The sequence below is a fragment of the Papio anubis genome, chromosome 1, assembly GCF_008728515.1.
Source record: "Papio anubis isolate 15944 chromosome 1, Panubis1.0, whole genome shotgun sequence".
Lineage (NCBI taxonomy): Eukaryota > Metazoa > Chordata > Mammalia > Primates > Cercopithecidae > Papio > Papio anubis.
Window position 1 is genome coordinate 90,355,633 of NC_044976.1, and position 21,679 is coordinate 90,377,311.

Here is a 21,679-nt window from a genome sequence, read left to right on the forward strand (position 1 = left end):
AAGACTCTGCTGATAAAGCAGGATGCAGTAAAGAAGCTGGCCGAAACTGGCCAAAAACCCCGAAAACCAAGATGGCAATGACAGTGACCTCTGGTTGTCCTCACTGCTCATTATACACTAATTATAATACATTACAAAGCTAAAAGACACTCCCACCAGCACCATGACAGTTTACAAATGTCATAGTAAAGCCTAGAGGTTACCCTATATGGTCTAAAAAGGGGAGGAACCCTAGTTCCAGGAATTGCCTGCCCCTTTCCAGGACAACTCATGAATTATCCACCCCTTGTTTAGCATACTATCAAGAAATAACCATAAAAATAGCAACCAGCAGTCTCTGGGGCTGCTTTGTCTATGGAGTAGCCATTCTTTTGTTTCTTTACGTCTCTAATAAACTTGCTTTCACTTTACTCTGTGGACTCATCCCCAAATTCTTTCTTGGGTGAAATCTAAGAACCCTCTCTTGGGGTCTGAATTGGGACCCCTTTCTGGTAAGGAAACCACTTCCATAGTACAAAACAGCCAGCTGCTTGCTGCCCAATTGTGATTACTCTGCAACACAATTTATTTCTCCTGAACCCAATAAAAAGGAACTATTTGGACCATCCATTTATATAAAGACTGGGTCTGTTATAACTTTCAAATGGTTGAAAACCAATCCATAAAAGTAAAAAAACAACAACAACAAAAATGTTGCCGAGAACATCTCATGTACATTTCACACCAACTTTAGGACAGCCAGGAAAATGAATTAAAGATTATTTTGCTTCTTCAAACAGAATAGTTGAGTATTACAACTGAAAGGACCTTCTGGAAGTCACCCAGTCCAAACCTCTCCTTTCCAGATAAAGAAAATGAAACCCAAAGAGGTGGTGGTAGGGGGCGTTCTCCAAGGTCCCACAGCCAGTTAGCAGAGAAAGCTAAAAGCAGTGCCTTAGGCTCCCAGCTCCAATCCAGTGTGCCTGCCACCTATACTCTTCTGCCATTTTGAGGGAGCACATACATTCATAGGAAGGGGGCAGATGCCACCACCAGGTATCACAATTGGAATGGCACAGCTGTTTTCACAAAGATTAATCAACCAAATAAGACACTAGACAGTACCCGCATGCCTCTGTTCTGGTAGGTCCTGCCCACTGTCCAGGGTCACCCCTGCTGCCTAGTCTTGTCAAATCCCAATCCAACACGCTCAGATCAGGAATGCCATGCCAGGGCCACCCCAAACCCTAGATCTGGTGTCAGCACCACCCAGCAGATCTTCCAGCTAATGCCCAGCAACTGCAGCCAGACAGTGTGCTGGCTTTTGTCAAGGCCCTTGGTGCCCAGGTTCCTCTGTGCCCCTCAGAATGGCAAGAGGCAGCCTGTAGCTCTAACCCTGAAATATCTAATCCTGCTTGGAATCTACTTTACTCTCCCAGCCTTCTCTCGGTTTGACACCCTTAGATATCAATGTTTCTAGATTGTGACAACTGTGATTGCCTAGATATCCCATGTGACATTTGGTTCCACCCCTCAGACACTGCCAGCTGCCTGGTGTGTTCTTGCTTGTTTATACCCCTTGGAGCTGTGATGCAGGTCCTTGTCAGATGCTCTTCTCACCGCCCACAGGGCCTCATATATCCATTCCTAACATTTGTTAGGGCCCAGCTCTGCCTCTCTGCTGCTCTGGCGGGCCAGGCCCATGCCAGGTCTGGCTCTGCCCTGCCTGTCCTCTCAGGTACTGATGTCACATCCCTTAGAGCACATCCTTCCTTTTCTCACAGAAGATACAGCTTGCTGAATGTTCCTGCTTGTGGAGAAAGGGGCATGCTTGGCTTCAAGCAAGAAATGTGGCTATGCAAAATTCTGAAAACTGAATTATAAGATGCATTTTGGGCAGTGGTTCTCATCTGTTACACCTAAGACGAATAATGTTCACATATTCTCAAAGGCATCTGCAATTCTGATAGAGCAACACAATAGGTTATAGCCACCATAACCTTTAGTAGTAGATCACAGAAAGATGAACTGTGGATTGTGTGCAATTCCCAGGACATGGGACTAACTAGAACCCTTTTTTGCATACTCAAGGAAGCATATTTGAATGCAAGGGAGAGTGACCTTATGACAGGAACAACCTAGACCTGATATTTTTTACAAAGGAAATCATTTTCAAATAGATTACTTACAACTAAGCCGTAATGGCTGTAAGAGAACCAGCTAAAGAAAGGACTCTTCGGGCAAAGAATGGTCTTCTAAAATAACTAACTGGCCCTTTAGTTATCTTATGAATAAAACTGGACTTTGATTTACAGTATTGGGTCTTCTTAATGAGCAGCGCTCAGGCCCCATGCTCTGATCATGCCTCCCAAAGCACACCTTTAGATTCTACTTCATGGTGGATCACAGCAAGGGGCTTGGTGAACGTCTTCTTATTCTGCATCATAGCCCAGATTATCGAGGCGTCCAGCGAGGTGCAGGCTTCGTCAGGAGGCACGCACTGCAGAGAGGCAGAGCAAAGCACAGAATCAGGGGTTGCTCAAAAGTGCCTTCACCAGCTCTACCTGCACAGCTGTCCTGTGGCCTTTTATCAGACAGCATACAGTCATTCACTACAGAAAAGCAAGAAGGTGGGTGTTTTTCAGAGAACACCAGATAACCTGGGAGATATCACAGCAGGCCCAGTAGATTTTTGGTTGTACCTGAAGATGCAAATATCACTGGATAGCTTCTCAATATTGTCCTCCCCCTCCCCCTCTTCCCACAAAACTAAACATTTTAGTGTTAGTTGGAAAAATAGAAAAACTATATGCCTAGTGTTGGTCCTCACCAAGCTGGCTTCATATACACGGTTCATGTTTGTGATTGGTGATTGTGGGAAATTTCCTGTAAAGATGCTCCTCAACTAATGATGAGGTTACATCTTGACAAACCCATTGTAAATTGAAAATATCACTAAGTTGAAAATGCATTTAATACACCTAAAGTACCGAACAACATAGCTTAGTCCAGCCTGCTTTAAACATGCTCAGAACACTCACATTAACCTACAGTTGGATAAATCATGTAACACAAAGCTTATTTCATAACAAAGTGTTGACCAGCTCACATAATTTATTGAATACTTTACTTAGACTGAAAAACAGAATGGTTGTATGGGGACTGTCTATATTGCATTATGAAGGTGACAGATTTTATATTTTTGTCCAAAAAGATAATTATGTTGTTGAGTTTGTTTCATTTTTAATTCTGGTATAGGCTCATGTAAAACTAAACTTTCCAGGGTCATCTGTTTTTAATGTTTCAAAATGCAGATCCTGGGGAGCTGTGCCCAGGTTGTGGAGGCCATGAGGTCAGCTGCTTCTATTCTATTTCAAGGCCTCAGACCTATTAATGAGCATGCTCAGGCCCACTACATCTGTTTTGAAAAGATATGATCACACTCCCCACTTTTTCTTTAAAATAACTTTGGTTTCTTGTCTATGCTTATCAATAGGTATAATTTTTTTTTATTTTTCTTGAGACAGGGCTTTGCTGTGTTACCTAGGCTGCACCTCAGCCTCCCAAAGTGCTAGGATGACAGGCATGAGCCCACGCCCAGCCTAATAGGTATAACTTTAAAGTAAATGACAGCTTCTGTGGCAAGAAGACATATTAATACATCCATCATTTTAAACATCTATAGCAGGCATCCCAAAAAGCTAACTGAGTTCCATCTTTTCCAAACACAAAAGAGCAAAGACTTTAGGCCTTGCTGTCATTGCTGCTCTGAGCAACATGCCAGTCAGACACTTCTTAAAAGACAACACTCACCGCCCCACCCCTACCCCCTCAAAAAGAGAAAAGCCTTTAACAAGAGCCCTCTTATAAAGAAAAACAACATATTTTCTGTGGAGGGGCATGATGATTGACAAGATTTGCATTTTGTTTTCCTGTTTTAGTTTACTGTTACTTTCCTACTGAGCTCTTCAGTTAAGCAAGAGTCTATGATTCTACATTTAACTCAGTGGTCTGTGACCCTGGGCAAGACACTGTACTCTCTGGGTCTCGGTTTCATCAGCAAAGGGCAGGGTTGGTCTCAACAATCTCTGACACCTCTTCCTAGAAGATGCTTTGGCTCTCTCTATTGTCACAGAAAACACTCAGAAAATAATAGAAATGTGAAAATATTACCTATAAGCAGCAAACAGGAAGACAGTGGTAACAGCTCATCCAAGCCTCTGATGGATAAAGGGTGGGCTGTCATTGTACCTCCTCTACTGAGGAGGGAAGCCAGGTATGATTATAACAGTTTTATAAATACAGACTCTGAGGGGTCCAGGGACTGACTTAAAGTCCCATTGGTGGCAGCAGACCCTCCTTCTCAATCCCAGGCTCTTTCCATGTTATCTTATCTTGGGGCTAAAGGGTGACTGAAGGTTTAGGGTTATACCCCATCATGTCATCCCCTGAGGTTTAGAACTCTCCTTAAGAGTGTTCTGGAAGAAAATTTTAGGATTAATTTTCCCAGATTAACACACATGAAGCTGGGCTGTTCCAGGCCAGGTCAGAGAGAAGTAACAGCCAAAGCCACAGTAAAGATCCCTGGTAACTGCTAGCCCTCCCCTCCAAGACCTCTAACCCTTAAACGTTACCCTTCTGCCCACAGGAAGCAGCTGGTCCCATAGCCATACACGAAGCTCCCCATGGCTCTCTACCACTGTCCACTAAGCCCCAACCCTGATGGTGAATGCTCACAAGGCTAAGGCATCACTGCCGCAAAAGCAAACTGAGGAATACAGTCTAAATCACTGTATATGTGCTCCTCAGTGATTATGATCGTATCTGCTCTATTTTCATATGCAAACGAAATTCTCTTGGGTATTATCAGAGAAAAGGATGCCCAGGGTAAATATAATGATGCAAGGAATTCAGATCAATTGTAATCTATTTGGAAATGATAGTTTTTCCTCCCACCTCCATACCTAAGACTTACAATTTGTGAGTTAAATGAGAAAAATTCCATACATACATTATTAATAATACTGCTTGATTCTTAGCCTTTTAGACATTGATATATGACTATGAAAGAATTGGAAATCAGTTTACTCTGTGTGAGATAGCCACAGAATAAATGCATGTATGAAATTATACATAATTATGGCAGATCACAGAAACAAAACTATGGCAGAAGATACATTTCATATACAAGGCCAACCTAATGGGTATCATCATTAATCTTGCACATCTCCCCTATCATAGGCATTCCACCAAGGTCAAATGGTTCTGCTTTTTGTTATGGCAACAGACCATTCAATCTGGAGAGTGACAGGAGGCAAATATGATGAACTGGTATGAAACTGAGAAAAGCTAAAATATTTGTTAGTTTCCCCTAAAAGTCTCCCTGAGACAAGTCAACCTTATAATTCACACAGAAAAGGTTAAAAAACAATTACAATGCCAGTCTCAGCAGGACCTGGAAAAATTAGTTCTCACAATGAACTTGTCCTTTCGGCTTGCTGTATCTTTGGCACTGCAAACTATCTGAAAAGCAAAGATAAAGCCAGACCTCTCCCTCCATGGAAAACAGTCTTGATTTATCACTCGTAAGGTACTACTAAGTAGCTCGCATGGAAAAAAGAAAATCATGCTGTCAGGATTTATTATCTAAGACTCCATAAAACTCACAGTTCCCTGCTAATACTGACTTTAATACTTCAGTTGGGCAGTTCCAAAACAAAAAACCTCAACCTGCAAGACCTTGGGATTAAACTTTTCTGCCTCACCTAAAAATGCCAAAATAACCATCCGAATGGATGAAGGCCCACAAACCTTAGGCAACTTCTGGGGGTGCTTCTCTGTCTTGGTACACAGCGTCAGCTCACACTGTAGAAAGAGCAGTGAGGTATTGAAGACAGGCTTGAAGACAAAGCTGAATCGCTTCTTATCCATGTCGGCTTGCGGGATAGGAAAGTGCACTCTCCTGGGACTGTAGAATTTCACAGATTCATCTTTAGGACAAATGTTCTCAATAATGGTGTAATGAGACATCCTATCAGGGTTCGAATATGGAGAGATAAAGCACGTTTGGATGGCAAATCCCAGTTCTTGTTCAGCCTTAGTAACAGATACCTACGAGAGGACAGAACGATGAATTAGGAAATGAGTTAGCATCTCACTTCCACTTTAGGCACAAGGACCATATGCCAACACAGCCCTTCAGATGACACGCTGCTTTATCTTCATACCATATGTATAGCCTTCCTTCTCATTACAGAAGTAACACACACAAACGTTGAAAGAAAAAGATATTTTCCATTTCAATTTGATATGGATGGTGACAGTGAATTATTTCGTTCAAATGTTAGTCCGTTAGATTCAAATACAAGATGAGTAAGTCTCTTCCACCTCCCGGAGAGCTACAAATAAAAGCGTATTTTGCATTTAAAGTGGATTTTCCAAAGTAAATAAAACACCAATAGGCAGAGTCCCTAATGCTTTAATAGTACAACACTTACAAGCTAAGCTCTTTTTAAAAATTGACCAAAAAATAGAGTTCAGTGGCCAAATCTACTTAACCTAGGCAGGAAGACTGAGCTTCTAAACTGCAAAAAGTCAGAGTAAGCCTGATGAGAGTCCTGCTTCACTGGTGAGAAGGCAGAGCTGGCTCCGGTGCCGGGTATCAGCGACGGTGCAACCTGGAGGCCATCATGGGCCTGGTAAAGTGTCCCAGCTGCTGGCAGATCCAAATCAGCCTTGCCAAGTACTCCCCCTTCACTCCACAAGCCCAGGGGTAGTTTAGGGGAAATCTAATCTGGAAACGTTTCCGACTCATTTATACTTCCCCCTTTGAAAACATTTGTATGGGCTACGTCCAAATTTTGTTAAGGTTCTTTTCTTTAGAAACAGGAAGTAATGTTTAGCCAAGTGTAAACAGAATTCAAACCTCAACTATCCTAAACTTAGCTAAAATCCCCAGACCAGACTAGATTCTCCATTTGGTGACACGTGGATCACTGCATGAACTGCCCCTCCCTGCTATGCCTCATTCTTTGACTAAATTTAGGATCAAAATAAACTTCAACACTTGTAGAAACAGCTAAGTCCTTATCCATAGACCAGCAGCCCCAGAATCATTTCAAAAGCACGGAGATAGAAACAGACATTCCGCGCTGAGCTACCCAGGGGGAAACCCCTGACATCACATGGGGCTTTGAATCCACAGCACTGCTGTGAAAGGTTCCTACCTGGCGGTGAACTGCAGGACACTCAACAATGAAGATGCTAATGAAGAGGATGCTAAGAGGAAGTGTAAATACTAACACTTCAGTATTTTTGCAATACTTCTGAAAAACAAGATACTCTATCTTGGAAAGGTGGCAAATTACATATGTGCTATTACTAAAAACTGCCCTTTAACATGAACTCAGAACCCACATGCCAAAATGTGTAACACAGGGACAGCAAATCTTTTCTCTAATCTCAAAGGAAAGTATGTAGTGGCTTTGTAGCAGAGGGAAAATATATATATTATTTTTAAATATATTTTTACATACATAATTTATATATATAAATTATCAGCAAATCTTTTACTAAAAAAGATTTTACTTTTAGACCAGAAGTGAGTAGGAGAAGGACTACAGGCTTTGCAGTGAGACGAGCTCATAAAAACCACATGCTCTCCTGCTCACATGCTGGGCACTGAGACTCAGTTTCCTCACTTACAGAATGAGAACATGAATACCCACGAGATATCATAATTGTGAAAATTAGCAAAGTAAAAGTTACATGCAAACAACACAGCTCCCAGAGCATCAATAAATGCTACCTATTAGTAGTAGTAGTATTCTAGATTTAAAATTTTAGGTTATTAACAATTGGGTTTGGAAATTCCTCAACACAAATGAATCAAAAGAAAACTGCCATTATGTGACCAACAGTCACCTGAGATGACCAATGAACAGATGGCAACACTGTTAACTTGGATTATGAAAGGGACTGCATGGTGTAGAGGGAATAGAGGAGAAACTATGAGAAATATAGGTGATATATGAAAAGGCATAAATGGGAAAACAAGAATGGGGAAAAAAAAAAAAAAACCTACCAATAACACTTTTCAAGTAAGCCAGCATTTGAGGGATGGGGGAAAAAACCCAAAATATCCAGGGTAAGGTACAGGAGGAAGACTGACCACTGATTAGCATAAATGAGCAAAGCCAGGCATAGACTTGGAAAAGAACAATCTGCAGTTATGCAGCACCCCTGAAATCCACAGCACAAGAGAGCTGTTGACCAACTGCCCATGTGAACTATACAGCCAGAAAAGCAAGAGAAAAACAGCCATCTTGGCTTAGGAAGAGCATGTAGAAGGCAGTATATTTTCCCCAATGGAGAAAGAAGGTGTGCTCAAAGAAAGAGAACTCTCAGAATGGGGGAGGGGCCGAATCCATATGATCAAGGAAAACAACATCTAGCACCAGCAGGCTCTGTCCCAGAGTCAGTGCAAATGTGAGAGTTATATGTCTTTCCAAAACAGAAACACGTGCACCAAAGTCACTTTTAACATGCGGAAGTATCCCGCTTTGACCCTTTAAGCTTCTCACCCCTCCCACTATGAAGCTGAGCTTACAGCTCAGCACCAAAACCAGCTCATTAGATGAGGACCTTCCCATAAGATCAACAGATGATATGCCCACTGGAAACACTAAGGTTGAAACATGAAAGTTTGTACCCAGGGCACAAGAAACAATAGACATCCTGGTGCCATAAGGACATTTATCTTTTCTAGAATCCAATCTCTGAACCTGGATGTTTGCACTGATAAGACGTTATGTTTTCTCCCCTTTCAAATGGCACTTTGGAGATAAGTGATAGTCGTATCCAGCAAAGAACGGTCAGAGCTCTGGAGTCAGGCGGCCTATGAGCACTGAATCTGAACTCCACTAGTACCAGCTGTGTGGCCTCAGACAAATTTGTGCCTCAATTTTCTCATCCATAAAATGAAGTATTATTAGCCTCCCTCATAGGATGGCTCTAAAGAGTAAGTAACCGCTGCAATACTTACAACTATGTTTGGCACATAATAAATCTGCAGTAAATGTTAGATGTTGTTATTTCATTATTACCACGACTGCCTAATATTCTGTAGTCACTCCAGATTCCAGATTTAGGCTGCAAATGATTATTAACATTATATATAGGAAATAGTTTTAATAAGTGTATACAGATACTTAGATCATGATCTAGAAAAAAATTTTTCATGAGTTATAAGAGCACATAGCATTTCACTTAAAAGTGAGGGCAATTCAAAAGATAACAAGTCAGTTTCAGTGGCGGCAGGGACCCACAGGGATTTGGCTGCCATGCTGGGAGCCAAGGGGACTGTGCAGGGAAAAAAAAAAAAAAAAGATAACATATGAGGTGGTTTTGAAATATTCCATGGTTAACTCTAACACCGCAACTACTAAACGACTGTTCCAAAAGCAAAGGACAGGGCTTTACCAGTAGAATTCACACTTGCTAATTTTTTTTTTTTTTTTTTTAAACGTTCGTCTACAAAACACTGTCTTCACTTAGCATAATGTATTACATCTTGAAATTTCCTGCTTTGGTCAGAAGTCAACCTGGAAGTGTTCTCTGAGCCAAGCCCACATCAGACCTGGTGAAGGTCTGTGAGGCAGGATAGGAAGAGGTCTGTACAGGGTATTTTAGCTGATGACTAAGGAACTACAGCTCAGCGCTAACCTAAAAGCTCAAGGCTAACTTTCAGGTCTCACCTCAACATAAACGTGTCCATTCTCTGCCACAGAGAAGACCCCCTGGGAGGGCACCAAAAAGAGGTCAGTGTTGTAAAGCTCCATGTTGAAGGTGATGTTTCCATGGGGCTGTTCCTGGAAGCTGCTGGGGTTCCTCACCTGCTGCAGGCTGCAGTTAAACTGGAAAAAACAATCCACAGGAAGATTAATGACAGTCACATGAAGGATGAAGGCCCTGTAGCTTCATGAGCTTTAGCCTTTAACATCTGATTTTATTTTCAGATAGTCCCTAACTAAAAACAGAATAGACAGCATTTTCCACAAACCCCCTGCTGATAACAAACACGTACCACCACAATTTCGGGTCGGGTGAACAGGGAAGCATCTCCTTCATCCACATCTCCCGGAAATCCATTATCACCTGACTCCAGATCTTCATAACCATCTGGCCAACCACTACTGTCCCCAAGGGCTGGAACCTGTATCACAATCTAAAAGGCAAAGAAAGCACAGCCAGTGTTATAAAAACGCCAAACCATGTGCATTTGGTTCTGCCTCACACAAACACTCATGTAATGATTCTGATGCAAATTGAAAATCTGACTTTAACACAAAAAAATAAAATAAATAACCTCCAAGCTTTTTCGAATTTTATCTTCAAAGTGATGAAGAATAAGGAGAAGCCCAATGCAGGTTCAAGTTAAAAGCTAAACTAGTATTTGTATTGTCTTGTGAAAAATAAATATTTATGTTGTAACCATATTGAATAATGACGAATGACTTCAAATGATGGGAAAACACTAGATACTAGAATGGAGTTGAATGGAGTTGTCAAGAGGCTTGCCTATACCGTGAGAAGGGGCTTCCCCTTAAGAGTCTTTATGTTAAAAACTCTAAGACGTACTAAGTTGGTGAATACAAGGAGCTTCGTTATATATATCCTTTAAGAGTTGTAGAAAGTTTGGTAGAAGTCAGCAGCGAAGGACCTAACGTTTACTATGGAGCACATCTTCTCTTCATTGCTGTGCTCTCGTACCCCTCTAACTTTTGCTCATTTCTTCCCTAAGAAATCCTTCTCTATGGTGTATGGATGTGGAAAAGAATATGTTTTATTCCAGGAATCTTTTTTCTCCATCTTTTTCACTATCCACCTGCAGATATATTCCAGGAATCTATCTTGACATAGGTTGAAAGTATGATTCCTGGATTATTTCTAAATAGGATGAGAAAATTCACCCAAGGGTTGTGACTCCATAAATGAAATCCTAATTTCTCTTGCTTCACATGCTTGGATTCTGAACATGCTACAAAATAGAAATATATAGTAAGTCTGAAAATTACTACAATTACAATTGGTGAGAACAGCTAAAATAGTCCCCGAAGAGAGTAGGATGGGAAGAAAAAAACCAAAAAACAAAAAACTGCCTTTCTCTCTGTACCAGGTGCTCCAAAGAAAGTACTGACGCCAATTAAAGGAAGCATCTAGGATATTGCTAAACTCGAAGATCATAATAAAGAAAAGAAAAATATGTGAGAAAGAAAAGGAACTTTAAGGGATCATTACATGCCTTTCTCTCCTGAAGCAACTGGCACTTTTTTTTTTTTTTTAACTTAACGGACATATTACTGTAGCCACTCGTTGGTGTTAACTTGGACCACAGTTTTAAAATGCCATAATCAAGTATTTCAGTATTATATGACATTCATTATATCTGTAGACACTGGATAACTGAAAGAAAATTCATGCTGTAATTATCAGGAGGTCATATGTTAATAAAGTAATGATTTGAGTAACAAAAGGAGATTAGCAGGGCCTAGCCTGGTGTCTAGGAAAGATTAGTGGACGAGAGGTCAGGAAGTTGGATTCAGTCGTCCTGGCTCTGCCATGAGCCCATCCCTGGAGTTTAAAAAAGCAAGTCTTTTTAACTTCTTGGAGTTCAGTTTCCTCACCTGGTGAAATGAAGCTGAATAAGCTCATCTTAGGTTCTTTGCGGCTCCAACAATCTAAGATTCTCTGAGGAACAATATACTTGGGCTCATGGGAGAGCCATTTCTCACAGGAACTGCGCTGACCAGAGCACCAGATTGCTAGCCTCTCTTCTCTGGATTGGGTCAAACTAGCAGCCACAGCTCAGCCACCCCATGTCAAAGCTGGATATGGCACTAAGAAGACACCACCTCCCCACCCCAACCCACCCTGTGTCAAAGGTGGACACAAGGATCTCTGAGCCTTATTTTTAACATTAAAAGTAAAACCCAAAATGCAAAATCAGCACTTTAAAGTTCTTCTGAAATGAGTTCAGGGTCAAAGTACATCCATTTTGCTGAGAACTGACACTTGGCTTTGTTCAGGCCTGGGGTAAAAACCCTCTTCATCTTCAAAGAAACGTTAAGTCTAATTTTCAGGGAGCACACAGCCAGGCTCTGGCAAAGGGCAAAGCTTTGTTCTGGAAAACACTCACAGAGTTATAGTAGACCACACCATCGAGGGCTGACCACCGGGGCCGCGTACCACAGCCATTCAGGGGAGACTCCAAAACAAAGTGTGTGCCATTCATCTTGGCCTTGCAGGTAGGATCCAGCAGGGTGACGTCCATCCCCGAGTAGCCACTGGCCTAAAACAACAACCACCGAAGACATAGTCGGAGGCCCACAGGCTGTTCTGTTGCATAACTGACACAATTGACAACTGCCTGGTCTTCCAAGGACAGGCAACAAGAGGCCTGCATCGTTCCCTTCCCCACATATCTCTTCCCAGCTGCCCACCTCTCAACAGCCCAAGGGTAATATCTGTTGGCCTTGGCAATTCAATAGCAAAATATTGACACACGTGGATCTGGAACCCCCCCGTCACTGAGAACAACAGGAACCGGGTGAGAATCGCAGCCAAGGGGAAGTAGGCCCATCCAACTGAGAAAACAGTATCAAGCCTCTGGAGTTCAAAAATGAAAGAGATAGGGAGAAATTACAGATGCAGACTGGGGCCAGATGGGAAAGGAGGTGGCCTCTCTTCCCTCCTGTAAGCAGCTGCACTGACCTGAAAAGAATCTTTTTCTACAGCCACGATCATCTTCTCATTGTCACATTTGACAGACAGGGCAATATCCACGCTCCCTTGCACCTCTTCTGGCTCTCTGAGACCAGGAAACAGCTGTATGCTGGGAATGACAGGGTCCTTTGGCCTAGGGAGCCCATCTTCTCCCTCTTCATTCCAGACTCTCCTGGAAATATCTGGGAAAGGAAAGGGAAGGCCTCCATTTTGGCCTCCCCCTCCCTGGATGGGTGGGTTCTGCAGGGCAGGCAGGGCACCAGGGTCCAGCAGGATCCGCAGCTCAGGAGGAATAGTGTGGACTTCCTCATCTCCCATCTCCTCTGCTGGTGACAGAAGGCAAAACATCATCAGTGTTTGATGCCAGGCCACCACCAACATTATTACAGGCAGAACAGGAGGAATTAGCATAGAATGGGCAGGTGTAAAATGACTTTTAATAAGCAATGTATAAAAGTCATTAGAAGTCTGGAAGCCTGAATTCTAGTCCTGCTGTTCTCTCTAACTAGCTCAGTGGCTTTGGGCAAGCGGCTTGCTTCTCTGTGCCTCAAATTTGCTTTTCCAATTTTTTAAATTAAGCAGTTGGAAATGATTAGTGGTTCTTAACTTTGGCTACACATGAAAATCACTTGGGAGCTTTAAAAAATATTCCTATGCCCAGGTTGTACCCCAAACAATTTAAACTCAGACTCTCTGGGGTGGTACCCAATCATTGACATGTTTTAAGCTCCCCATGTGTAACTGCAATGTGCACCTAAGGCTGAGAGCCAATGGAGGAGACAGTTTCTAAGGCTGTCCAAGCTAGAAAAATCTGTGATTTGAGTAAGTTACATGGTGCAATATTATTCCACTCAAATGCCACTAAAATACTTTCCTTGAATCAAGAGATTCTTTTGAATAGTTTCTGTAAGGATCTCTTGAAACAATATTGGTATGTGAAAATTACTTCGCCACCTTCTTTTTGACAGCTAAATTTTAACAGGTATCTGGGCACCTTGGCCTTTTAGAATGTATTCCCTTGAAAGTTAAGAAAGAGCTGCGTAGACACATTCATTCCTTCAAAGGGAGAGATGTATTTCCATATAATCAATAATCAATATTTTTTCATATTTCTAACAATTAAAATAATAATTTCCCCAGTTTTCTTTATATCTACTATCTAAGGCCAACTGATGTATACTTGAGGTCAAATCCATCTCAGTGGAAGCTGGAAGTGAAGATGACAGTTGGACATTATCTCTCCTTTAATAGTATTCTTTGGAAAGGACGCTAGAGCTGTAAGGGTCTAAAATAAGTCATAGCTTTGTAGGGTTTTTAATCTGTACTTTCACAAAAACCTTCACAACAACCCTGTAAGGTCAGTCCTATTATTTTCCCCTTATTACTGAAGAAAAATATGTGGCTCAGAGGTGAAGCGACTTCTCCCCAAACAGTGACTAAATGGTAGAGCTGGGGCTTGAACCTGTACTCCTCATCTTTATTCTATTGGCATTTCACTCAGTGGCGGTACCATGAGCTGAGGAACAGGTCTAGGGATCAGAAAACTAGGCTTCCAAGTCATGCTAGCTATAAGACTCCGGAAAACCTCAAGAATTTGTTGAGCCTCGGCTTTCCACCCCATCCAACTGGGATAGTAACTCCTGCCTTCCCTCTGGGTATGAATGCCCAAGTATGAGTCCTCGTGACTATTTTCCTAAAAGATACAGCCTTTGACCATGAACTTCTTTCCTGCAGTCTTAACTCTTCTGTATTCTCAGCCATAAGTGGCCATTAGGTGCCTCAGAGAGAAGAACCTAATGTAGTCACACTGAAGATAACCTATAACAAAGTTCTCTGAATATGCATTCAACTCTATGTCACTGAAAATCTGTATTACAGTTTCCTCAAAATCTCTTTCTAGGTAATTTTAAGCCTTCTGATAAAAAGTAGTCAAATTATTAAAATGTGCAAGAGAAAAACAGCAACATATAAGCTGAAATGACAGTTCCTCACTGGAAAAGCTTCATTTGGAGGATATTTTTTATATAACTTAAAAAAATTCTAACTTACCATGATTTTCAAGCCGAAGATGAAATCTATTAGCCACAGGAGCCATTGTGTATGAAGTTATTGGACTATAGCCATTGTCCAAAGCCCACTTCACCAGATTCCCTTGGGTTGAAGGAATGTCATCTCTTATTGATTTGGTCATTGTCATAGATCTTTCACTCTCTTTTCCAAAGCCAATACTGTTAGGAGCCTGAAGATATAGCAAAAAAATTCACTCATGAGTCTAAAATTAAACAGTATTTTAGATAATAAAAATTAAATATCTGAAATAAGTAGATTCTATATTGTGTATGAGTGAATTATTTATTCTTTTGACCCCTATTTTCTTTGGGCTAAGAACGATGATGTGAAAAACCTTTAATAGCAGATGACATCTACGCATGCTGCTTGATCATACTATTTGTATTGCCTATGCTGATAAAAAAATCATCCAGTGACATGTAAGTAGTTACATAGTAAGTATACCTAGCTATAACTATACAGTTAGTCTAATGTTTAAATGATTACCACACACAGTAAATATGTATAATAAGCTTTCCCTTTTTACTTAAAATGACATATGAAGAATACAGACAGACATGTTATATTGCCCTCAAATTTCCATGCTTCCACTTCCTATTCCCCTAGATTTCAATGAAAGCAGTCAGTTACACCCACTTAACAATGGAGATATGTTCTGAGAAATGCATCATTAGGTGATTTAGTCATTGTGTGAACATCATAGAGTGTACTTACACAAACCTACATGGTACAGCCTACTACCTACCTAGGCTATATGGTACAGCCTATTGCTCCTAGGCTACAAACCGGCACAGCATGTTACTGCACTGAATACTGTAGGCAGTAGTAACACAATGGTCGGTATTTGTGCATCTAAACATAGAAAAGGTACAGTAAAAATATGATATTACAATCTGGTAAGACCACTGTCGTATATGTGGTCCCTCACTGACTGAAACATATATGCTCAAGACTGTACTTCAGTGTGGAGACTATCCCATCTATATAAACTATTAAATTCCACATGGTAAAACAACCAATGTTTATATTTCATCTAAAATGTATGATCAATGAGCAATTCTGTAATTGTATTCATTTGCCAATTCTATGAATCAAATATACTTACATCTTCTATTCTAAATATTAATTAATTTACGTTACTCTCCCCTTAAGTATCACTATTTTATCCAGTAATACAAGTAGGTCTTAAGATTAGCTTTCAGAGATAGGTGCAATAGCTCACACCTATAATCCTAGCATTTGGGGAGGCTGAGGAGGAAGGATTGCTTGAGCCCAAGAGTTTGAGACCAACCTGCGTAACACAGTAAGATCCCATCTCTACAAAAATTTTAAAATTAGCCAGGCATGGTGGCATTTTCCTGCAGTCCCAGCTACTCAGCGGGCTGAGGTGGGAGGATCACCTGAGCCCGTAAGTTAGAGGTTGCAGTGTGCTATGGTCATGCCACTGCACTCTAGCCTGGGTGACAGAGTAAGACCCTGCCTTTAAAAAAAAAAAAAAAAAAAAAAAAAGATTAGCTTTCACTGGATAATCAATTACAAAATAAAAATGATAGAAATATTTCTGGGAAAGGATATAAATGGACTCTACTCAACCAGGTTATTCAACAAGGACATGGAAGGTAAATTTATACATCAACTGCTGACTCCTGTGGCAGTGCTCTCATCAGAGGGTGAGAAAGCTGAATGCTGCAGAGGGGACCCCAAAGGGAAGGCACCATATTTTCAACAACTGCACCAACAGGGCTGGAAAGCCCTTCCAGCATGCAGATTACACCATTTTCATGCTGTATAAAAATCACTTTAATTTCCATGCCCAGTGATTTTCTCCTGCATGCATGCAGCATTTTTCCTAAATTCCTCATTTGTTTCCCATTCTGTTTGCCCCTAACATGACTAAATATTAATCCTTTCCCACTGTAAAACCCTAAAAGATTCACAGGCTCTAAGTTCCCTTGGCCTATGTGGTTGTGGGATATTGGCTAAAGCCACATATATTTCAACTCAAAGCTTAAAGGATCTCATTCAGTATATTTTTCTATTACCTAAAGTGCTTATGTGTGGGAATACTGCCAGACTCACCAGTCACAAATACTACAAGCAAAGGAACCAGACAGAACTTTAACCAACTTCTGCAGTCATTTGTAAACTCAGTTTAATAGATTCAGAATATTTTAGCTCTTACTCCAATTCAGAAAAAATCTCCTTAGGGTAAAGGGCTAGGGAGGAAAGAAACAAAAAAGGATGGAAAGAAGGAAGGAAGAAAGGAAGGAAGGAAGGAAGGAAGGGAGGGAGGAAGGGAGGGAGGGAGGGAGGGAGGGAGGGACGCAGGGACGGAGGGAGGGAAGCAAGAGGCTAAAATAAGATAATGAAAGATTCAATTTATTCTTAGAAGTTTTTATTCATTTAGTCAAACAGTAGTTTTTTAGGTACAGTTTCTTCCAGCCTTTCAGAGCTACATGTCATTTTGATTGGCTGGAATCACAATTGGCCTAAACAATACTGCTTGCTCTCATCTGCCCTAGTCTTTCATGTTGTTGGACAACTGAGAAAGTATCATATTTCCAGAACACTATCATCATAACTGCCACCTGTCCTTTTGCACCAATGTGGAATGAGCTGTTTGCACCTTTCCACATTAAATCTAGGAGCTGTCAATACATGTCATTTTGATTATGTCTGGGAACTTAAAAGACTCGACATCTATCTACACATTTGTAAAGCAGCAAGGCTTGGGACAATGGCAGACAAGCTGGTGGTTCCCAGCTTTGAGCAAATTCTCACATTGTACCTCTGGAAGTCCCTAGGCTTTTTCCAGCTTTAGTGGAGCTACTCCAAATGCAGGTGTACAAGGGGGTCTCCAAAAACCACCACCATCTTTTCCAGCCATATCTTCATGAAAGATGAGGAGTTGAGTCTAAGTGCCTCCACACCCCCCCATATTTGCATCTGAACTGATGGCATAGGGGAGGGAGGACTAGGGAAAGGAATGGCCAGAAAGCGTAGTGCATATGCCCACTGGGATTTTAAAAAATGTCTTCTTTAGGAACAAGCTGCCAATCATCAACCCTGAAGTTCTGAGGCCACATGAAATAACATAAGAGGAAACCTCTAACACGTTTCCTCCATCTATTCTTTTATGTTTTAGAGGTTCTTCCTACCATAAAAGTGATTATGCATAGTCCACAGAGGACCTGAGAAAAGAGCCAGAGCTGGACAAGGCAATGTAGACACCTCCAGTGTTCCCATTCTTGCCCACTGCCTGGCTCTTTGCACCTCTTTTGACCATTTCGTCATCTGGAGGGCACATTCTGCCTATGCCCCACCCCCGACACACACATGCATGAGACATCCATGTTTAATGGTGCTCTTCTTTAAATTACTCCATCAGGCTCCTTACAACTCCCTTAGTAGACTTTTTTCTTTCTTTTCACCTTATTTGGAGAAGTGCCTTAATTGTTCCTATAGACACCTGAAAGAGTTATTTATGGAAGGAAGATGAACCCCCTTTCTATGGCAGGCACGCTGCTAGGCATGTATTATTTTATTTCTCTTCCATAATATAAGGAGACAGGCATTACTATTCCTGTTAGAGAAGGAGAACCTAAGACTCACAGAAGCAACACATGTAGCTGAGAACTTACATGTGCAGGCCCTGTGTCCAGTGCTTTAGATGAAATATCCTACAGGCCCTTAACAAGTACTTGGCGAATAAATGAACAAACAAATGAACTCAGCTAATGAACCACAAACTCAAGGTGAGTACTATCATCATACCCATTTCACAGATGACCAAACAGACTCAGTGTTCATCAGTTAGACTGCACAATATCTACTAGGAGTAGTAATCATTGGAGATGGGATTTAAATCTAGCCCTGTCTGGCACGAAGTCAAGATTCTTTCCATTCCACTATGCTGTCTCTAAAGGAAACAACTAGAAACAAGGTTTCTATAAACCACTGCCCCCTTTCTAAACACTAATTTAAACTTTTGTAGGAGGTCACAGTGGGATTGCCTTTCCGTCACAGCACAGTCAGAATTCACATCTGAAACAGGGAATTAGAAAATCACAAAACATCAACTGGTTGGGAGAATAAAAAAGAACATCATGAAACATTACCTAATTGTTTAGTAATGTTGTCATGCATTGTCCAAAATTGGCCTGGAACAAGAGTACAGCCAAGGAGAGGAACATAAACAGATCTTGCACTGGGATGAGCAATCTCATTTCTAGCCTTTCTGATTCATATGAGAGATGGGGACATTCAAAGTGAACTCCAGGACTGTCATGGGCCACGCACACATACTCAGGGAGAGAAAGAGCCATTGAAGGGTCAAGGCTGAAAGAATATTTACACAAGAACTCCAGCAGGGAATTAAAATGTACCGTATGTTTTTGCCTTTCAAAGCATGATTCCCTTTCCTGTTTTTGTTATTCTGAAATTAAAAACATTTGGCCGGTGTGCCAGGCAGCAAAAGCAGCAGACAGCCCAGGTCACCAACACCCCTCATGCCATGCCAGAGAAGGCAATCAAAACATCTCTGACTTCAGATCATGGCTAGGCTTTGGGTTTGACAACAAATTAATGTATCACCATTACATATGATGGCTCAATGGGGTCCTAGCAAAGTTTAAAAAAAAAAAAAAAAAACAACCCACGGGAACCAGAAACGATTACTTTAAAATTAAAATATGTGTGCTAGTGGTTTTGCCTGCTGCCTCTGGTGAGTGCTTTTACCTGACGTTGCCAAGGGAACTGTTGGCTTTGCTTACTGTGGTATCACATGGAAGGTGCCACGAATGAATGAATAATACCAAAACCAAGGGCATCCCTCTCTCAAAATACTGAAAACATAAAACCCACTTCAACTTATTCAGTGCAGGTACTAAAAGAGAAATTGGCCAAAAAAAATTTAAAGACGATGCATAAAAATTTGAGCCCACAAAAGAGATACTAAAGAGATAATTATCTTCTTAAAAAACAGGGAGGAGGATTTTTCTTTAACTTTCAATAATTCAGTCAAATAGTTATTGCCTAAGTATATTTGAGATAAGATTTACTTTACCGAGTTTCAACATTCAACTTTTGAGGAAACCAGCTGCTGTTTGCCCATCATGCCAATGGGCTAAGCCTTGCGTGTACATCTCTATTACATAGAGGGCCTTGGGAACAAGCTGGAGTAGATTTGTCCAACATGATTTCACTGACTTCACAGTTACTGTGATTCTTCTATCAGTGTTTCACACTTAGGAGTTGGAAGCAAGCAAAAAGCCATGCCAATATTTCATATTTAACTCAAAAAGAAAAGTCAACGATGTGAGCTGGCATCAGCCTAATTTCCCATACTTTCTCTAAGTACCTAATTCCGTAATAAAAGCTGATATTCGGAACTGTGACACTGAGGTCCTTGTGGGACGCTCATTATGAAGGCTCAATTGTGTTCATTACTTAACACTTACTATTAGTGGAAAGCATACTAATGTATTTCAGGAATTTCACAAGTGAGGAAGCGGGGGTTCAGAGAGGTTAGGGGACTTGCCAAAGGTCACAGTGGGATTACCTGGACTCAGACCTGGGTCTGTCTTAACCCGAGGCCATGTTTTAACGACCACACCTATTTTATAGGAGCATCCTATTTTGCAAAGTGAAAAATAATTGACAAAGCTTAGAGAGTCCAAAGAGGGAGAAACTCTAAAAATAACACATATAAGTACAGCTTAAATTGCTGTCATCTAAACAAAACAAAAGACATACTCAACCAACTTACAATAATTTTCAGGCTTCCCTTAACATCAAAAGATTTGATCACCCAGTTGACAGACTTTTTGCACTTCAAGATCAGGATGAGATTTTTGATCACCTCAAGATTCTCTTGAGAAGGTCTTATATCAATTGTTATATCCACCTGGAAAGCACTGTGAATGGAAAACAAAGGCAAAGTTAAGACCTACATGCCAGAAAGTTGCAACTATCTCCCCTCTTCCAAGTCTTCATGTTTCTAGTGTCTGGCCAGTTGATTAAAAAGCTGGAGTTGATCCCAGGCCAATGACATGTGCAAAACAGATTGTTATTGCACACATAACAAAATTGTTTTACATAACAATAGAAACATATGCTTGCTGATAATTAGTCACTAAAGTTTTTCTCTTCTTTGGTGGAAAAGAGGTGGTTACTTAATGCAGCCACTGTTTGAAATGGACTTGAACGAACCAGAAGAGTTTACTTTTGAAGCAGTATTGTTGCCTTTTCAACCTTTAACACCTTTGATGTACAGGATTCCCATTTGGCTATATGCTCAAATTCCTTCAAAACCGAAGTAGGTGGCAGTTTGGTGAGTTGTGGGAAGGTGGTGTGGGGAGAAGGGAAGCATGGTGGTAAAAAAAAAAAATTAGGAAACTTCAGAGTAAAATAAGAGACAAAAGGCTAAAGAATTTCTTGATTTATATAAGGTTTGCTTAAGTCATTAACAATTGCTACAGAATCATATCTGCATTTACTTTCCCAAACTTCTGGATATAAGGTTATTAAAATAAAGAAAACAGATGGTCAACCAAGTGATTACTGGAAAATTGATGAACACAACCCAAACTTCTAAGAATTCGTATAAAAGAGAATTTTTTACTAAACAATAACATCCCTGTCGTTCTGAATTTAAGGGAACAGTCTTTCTTTCCATCTCAGCTTTACACACTTGTAAATCATAAAAAGGATGGTATACGCCAATGAAGCCTCAGGCCTGACATCGAAGCACATTCACCAGACTGCTCCTACTCCCATTCCCTTTTCACTTTCCACAAAATTCTTCAAGTGGACAGAGTGGAATCTTACCAAAACTGATCTGTAGCTT

The 21,679-nt window shown here is 40.9% G+C and overlaps 1 protein-coding gene across 4 annotated transcripts in view; it reads right to left on the reverse strand.

The window, feature by feature from the left end:
* Nucleotides 1–21,679, reverse strand: part of TGFBR3 (transforming growth factor beta receptor 3) — a 205,985-nt gene that overhangs the window by 26,441 nt on the left and 157,865 nt on the right. For 3 of the 4 annotated variants that reach the window (XM_003892184.4, XM_009212807.4, XM_009212811.3), the window contains 8 exons: nucleotides 20,600–20,747; nucleotides 14,812–15,001; nucleotides 12,751–13,088; nucleotides 12,176–12,328; nucleotides 10,064–10,204; nucleotides 9,735–9,893; nucleotides 5,791–6,090; nucleotides 2,359–2,479 (listed from right to left, as the gene is read on the reverse strand). In XM_003892184.4, the coding sequence (XP_003892233.1) occupies nucleotides 2,359–2,479; nucleotides 5,791–6,090; nucleotides 9,735–9,893; nucleotides 10,064–10,204; nucleotides 12,176–12,328; nucleotides 12,751–13,088; nucleotides 14,812–15,001; nucleotides 20,600–20,747 (1,550 nt within the window). The remainder of the gene's footprint in view (nucleotides 1–2,358; nucleotides 2,480–5,790; nucleotides 6,091–9,734; nucleotides 9,894–10,063; nucleotides 10,205–12,175; nucleotides 12,329–12,750; nucleotides 13,089–14,811; nucleotides 15,002–20,599; nucleotides 20,748–21,679) is intronic. The other variant, XM_009212810.3, reaches the window with a different exon arrangement.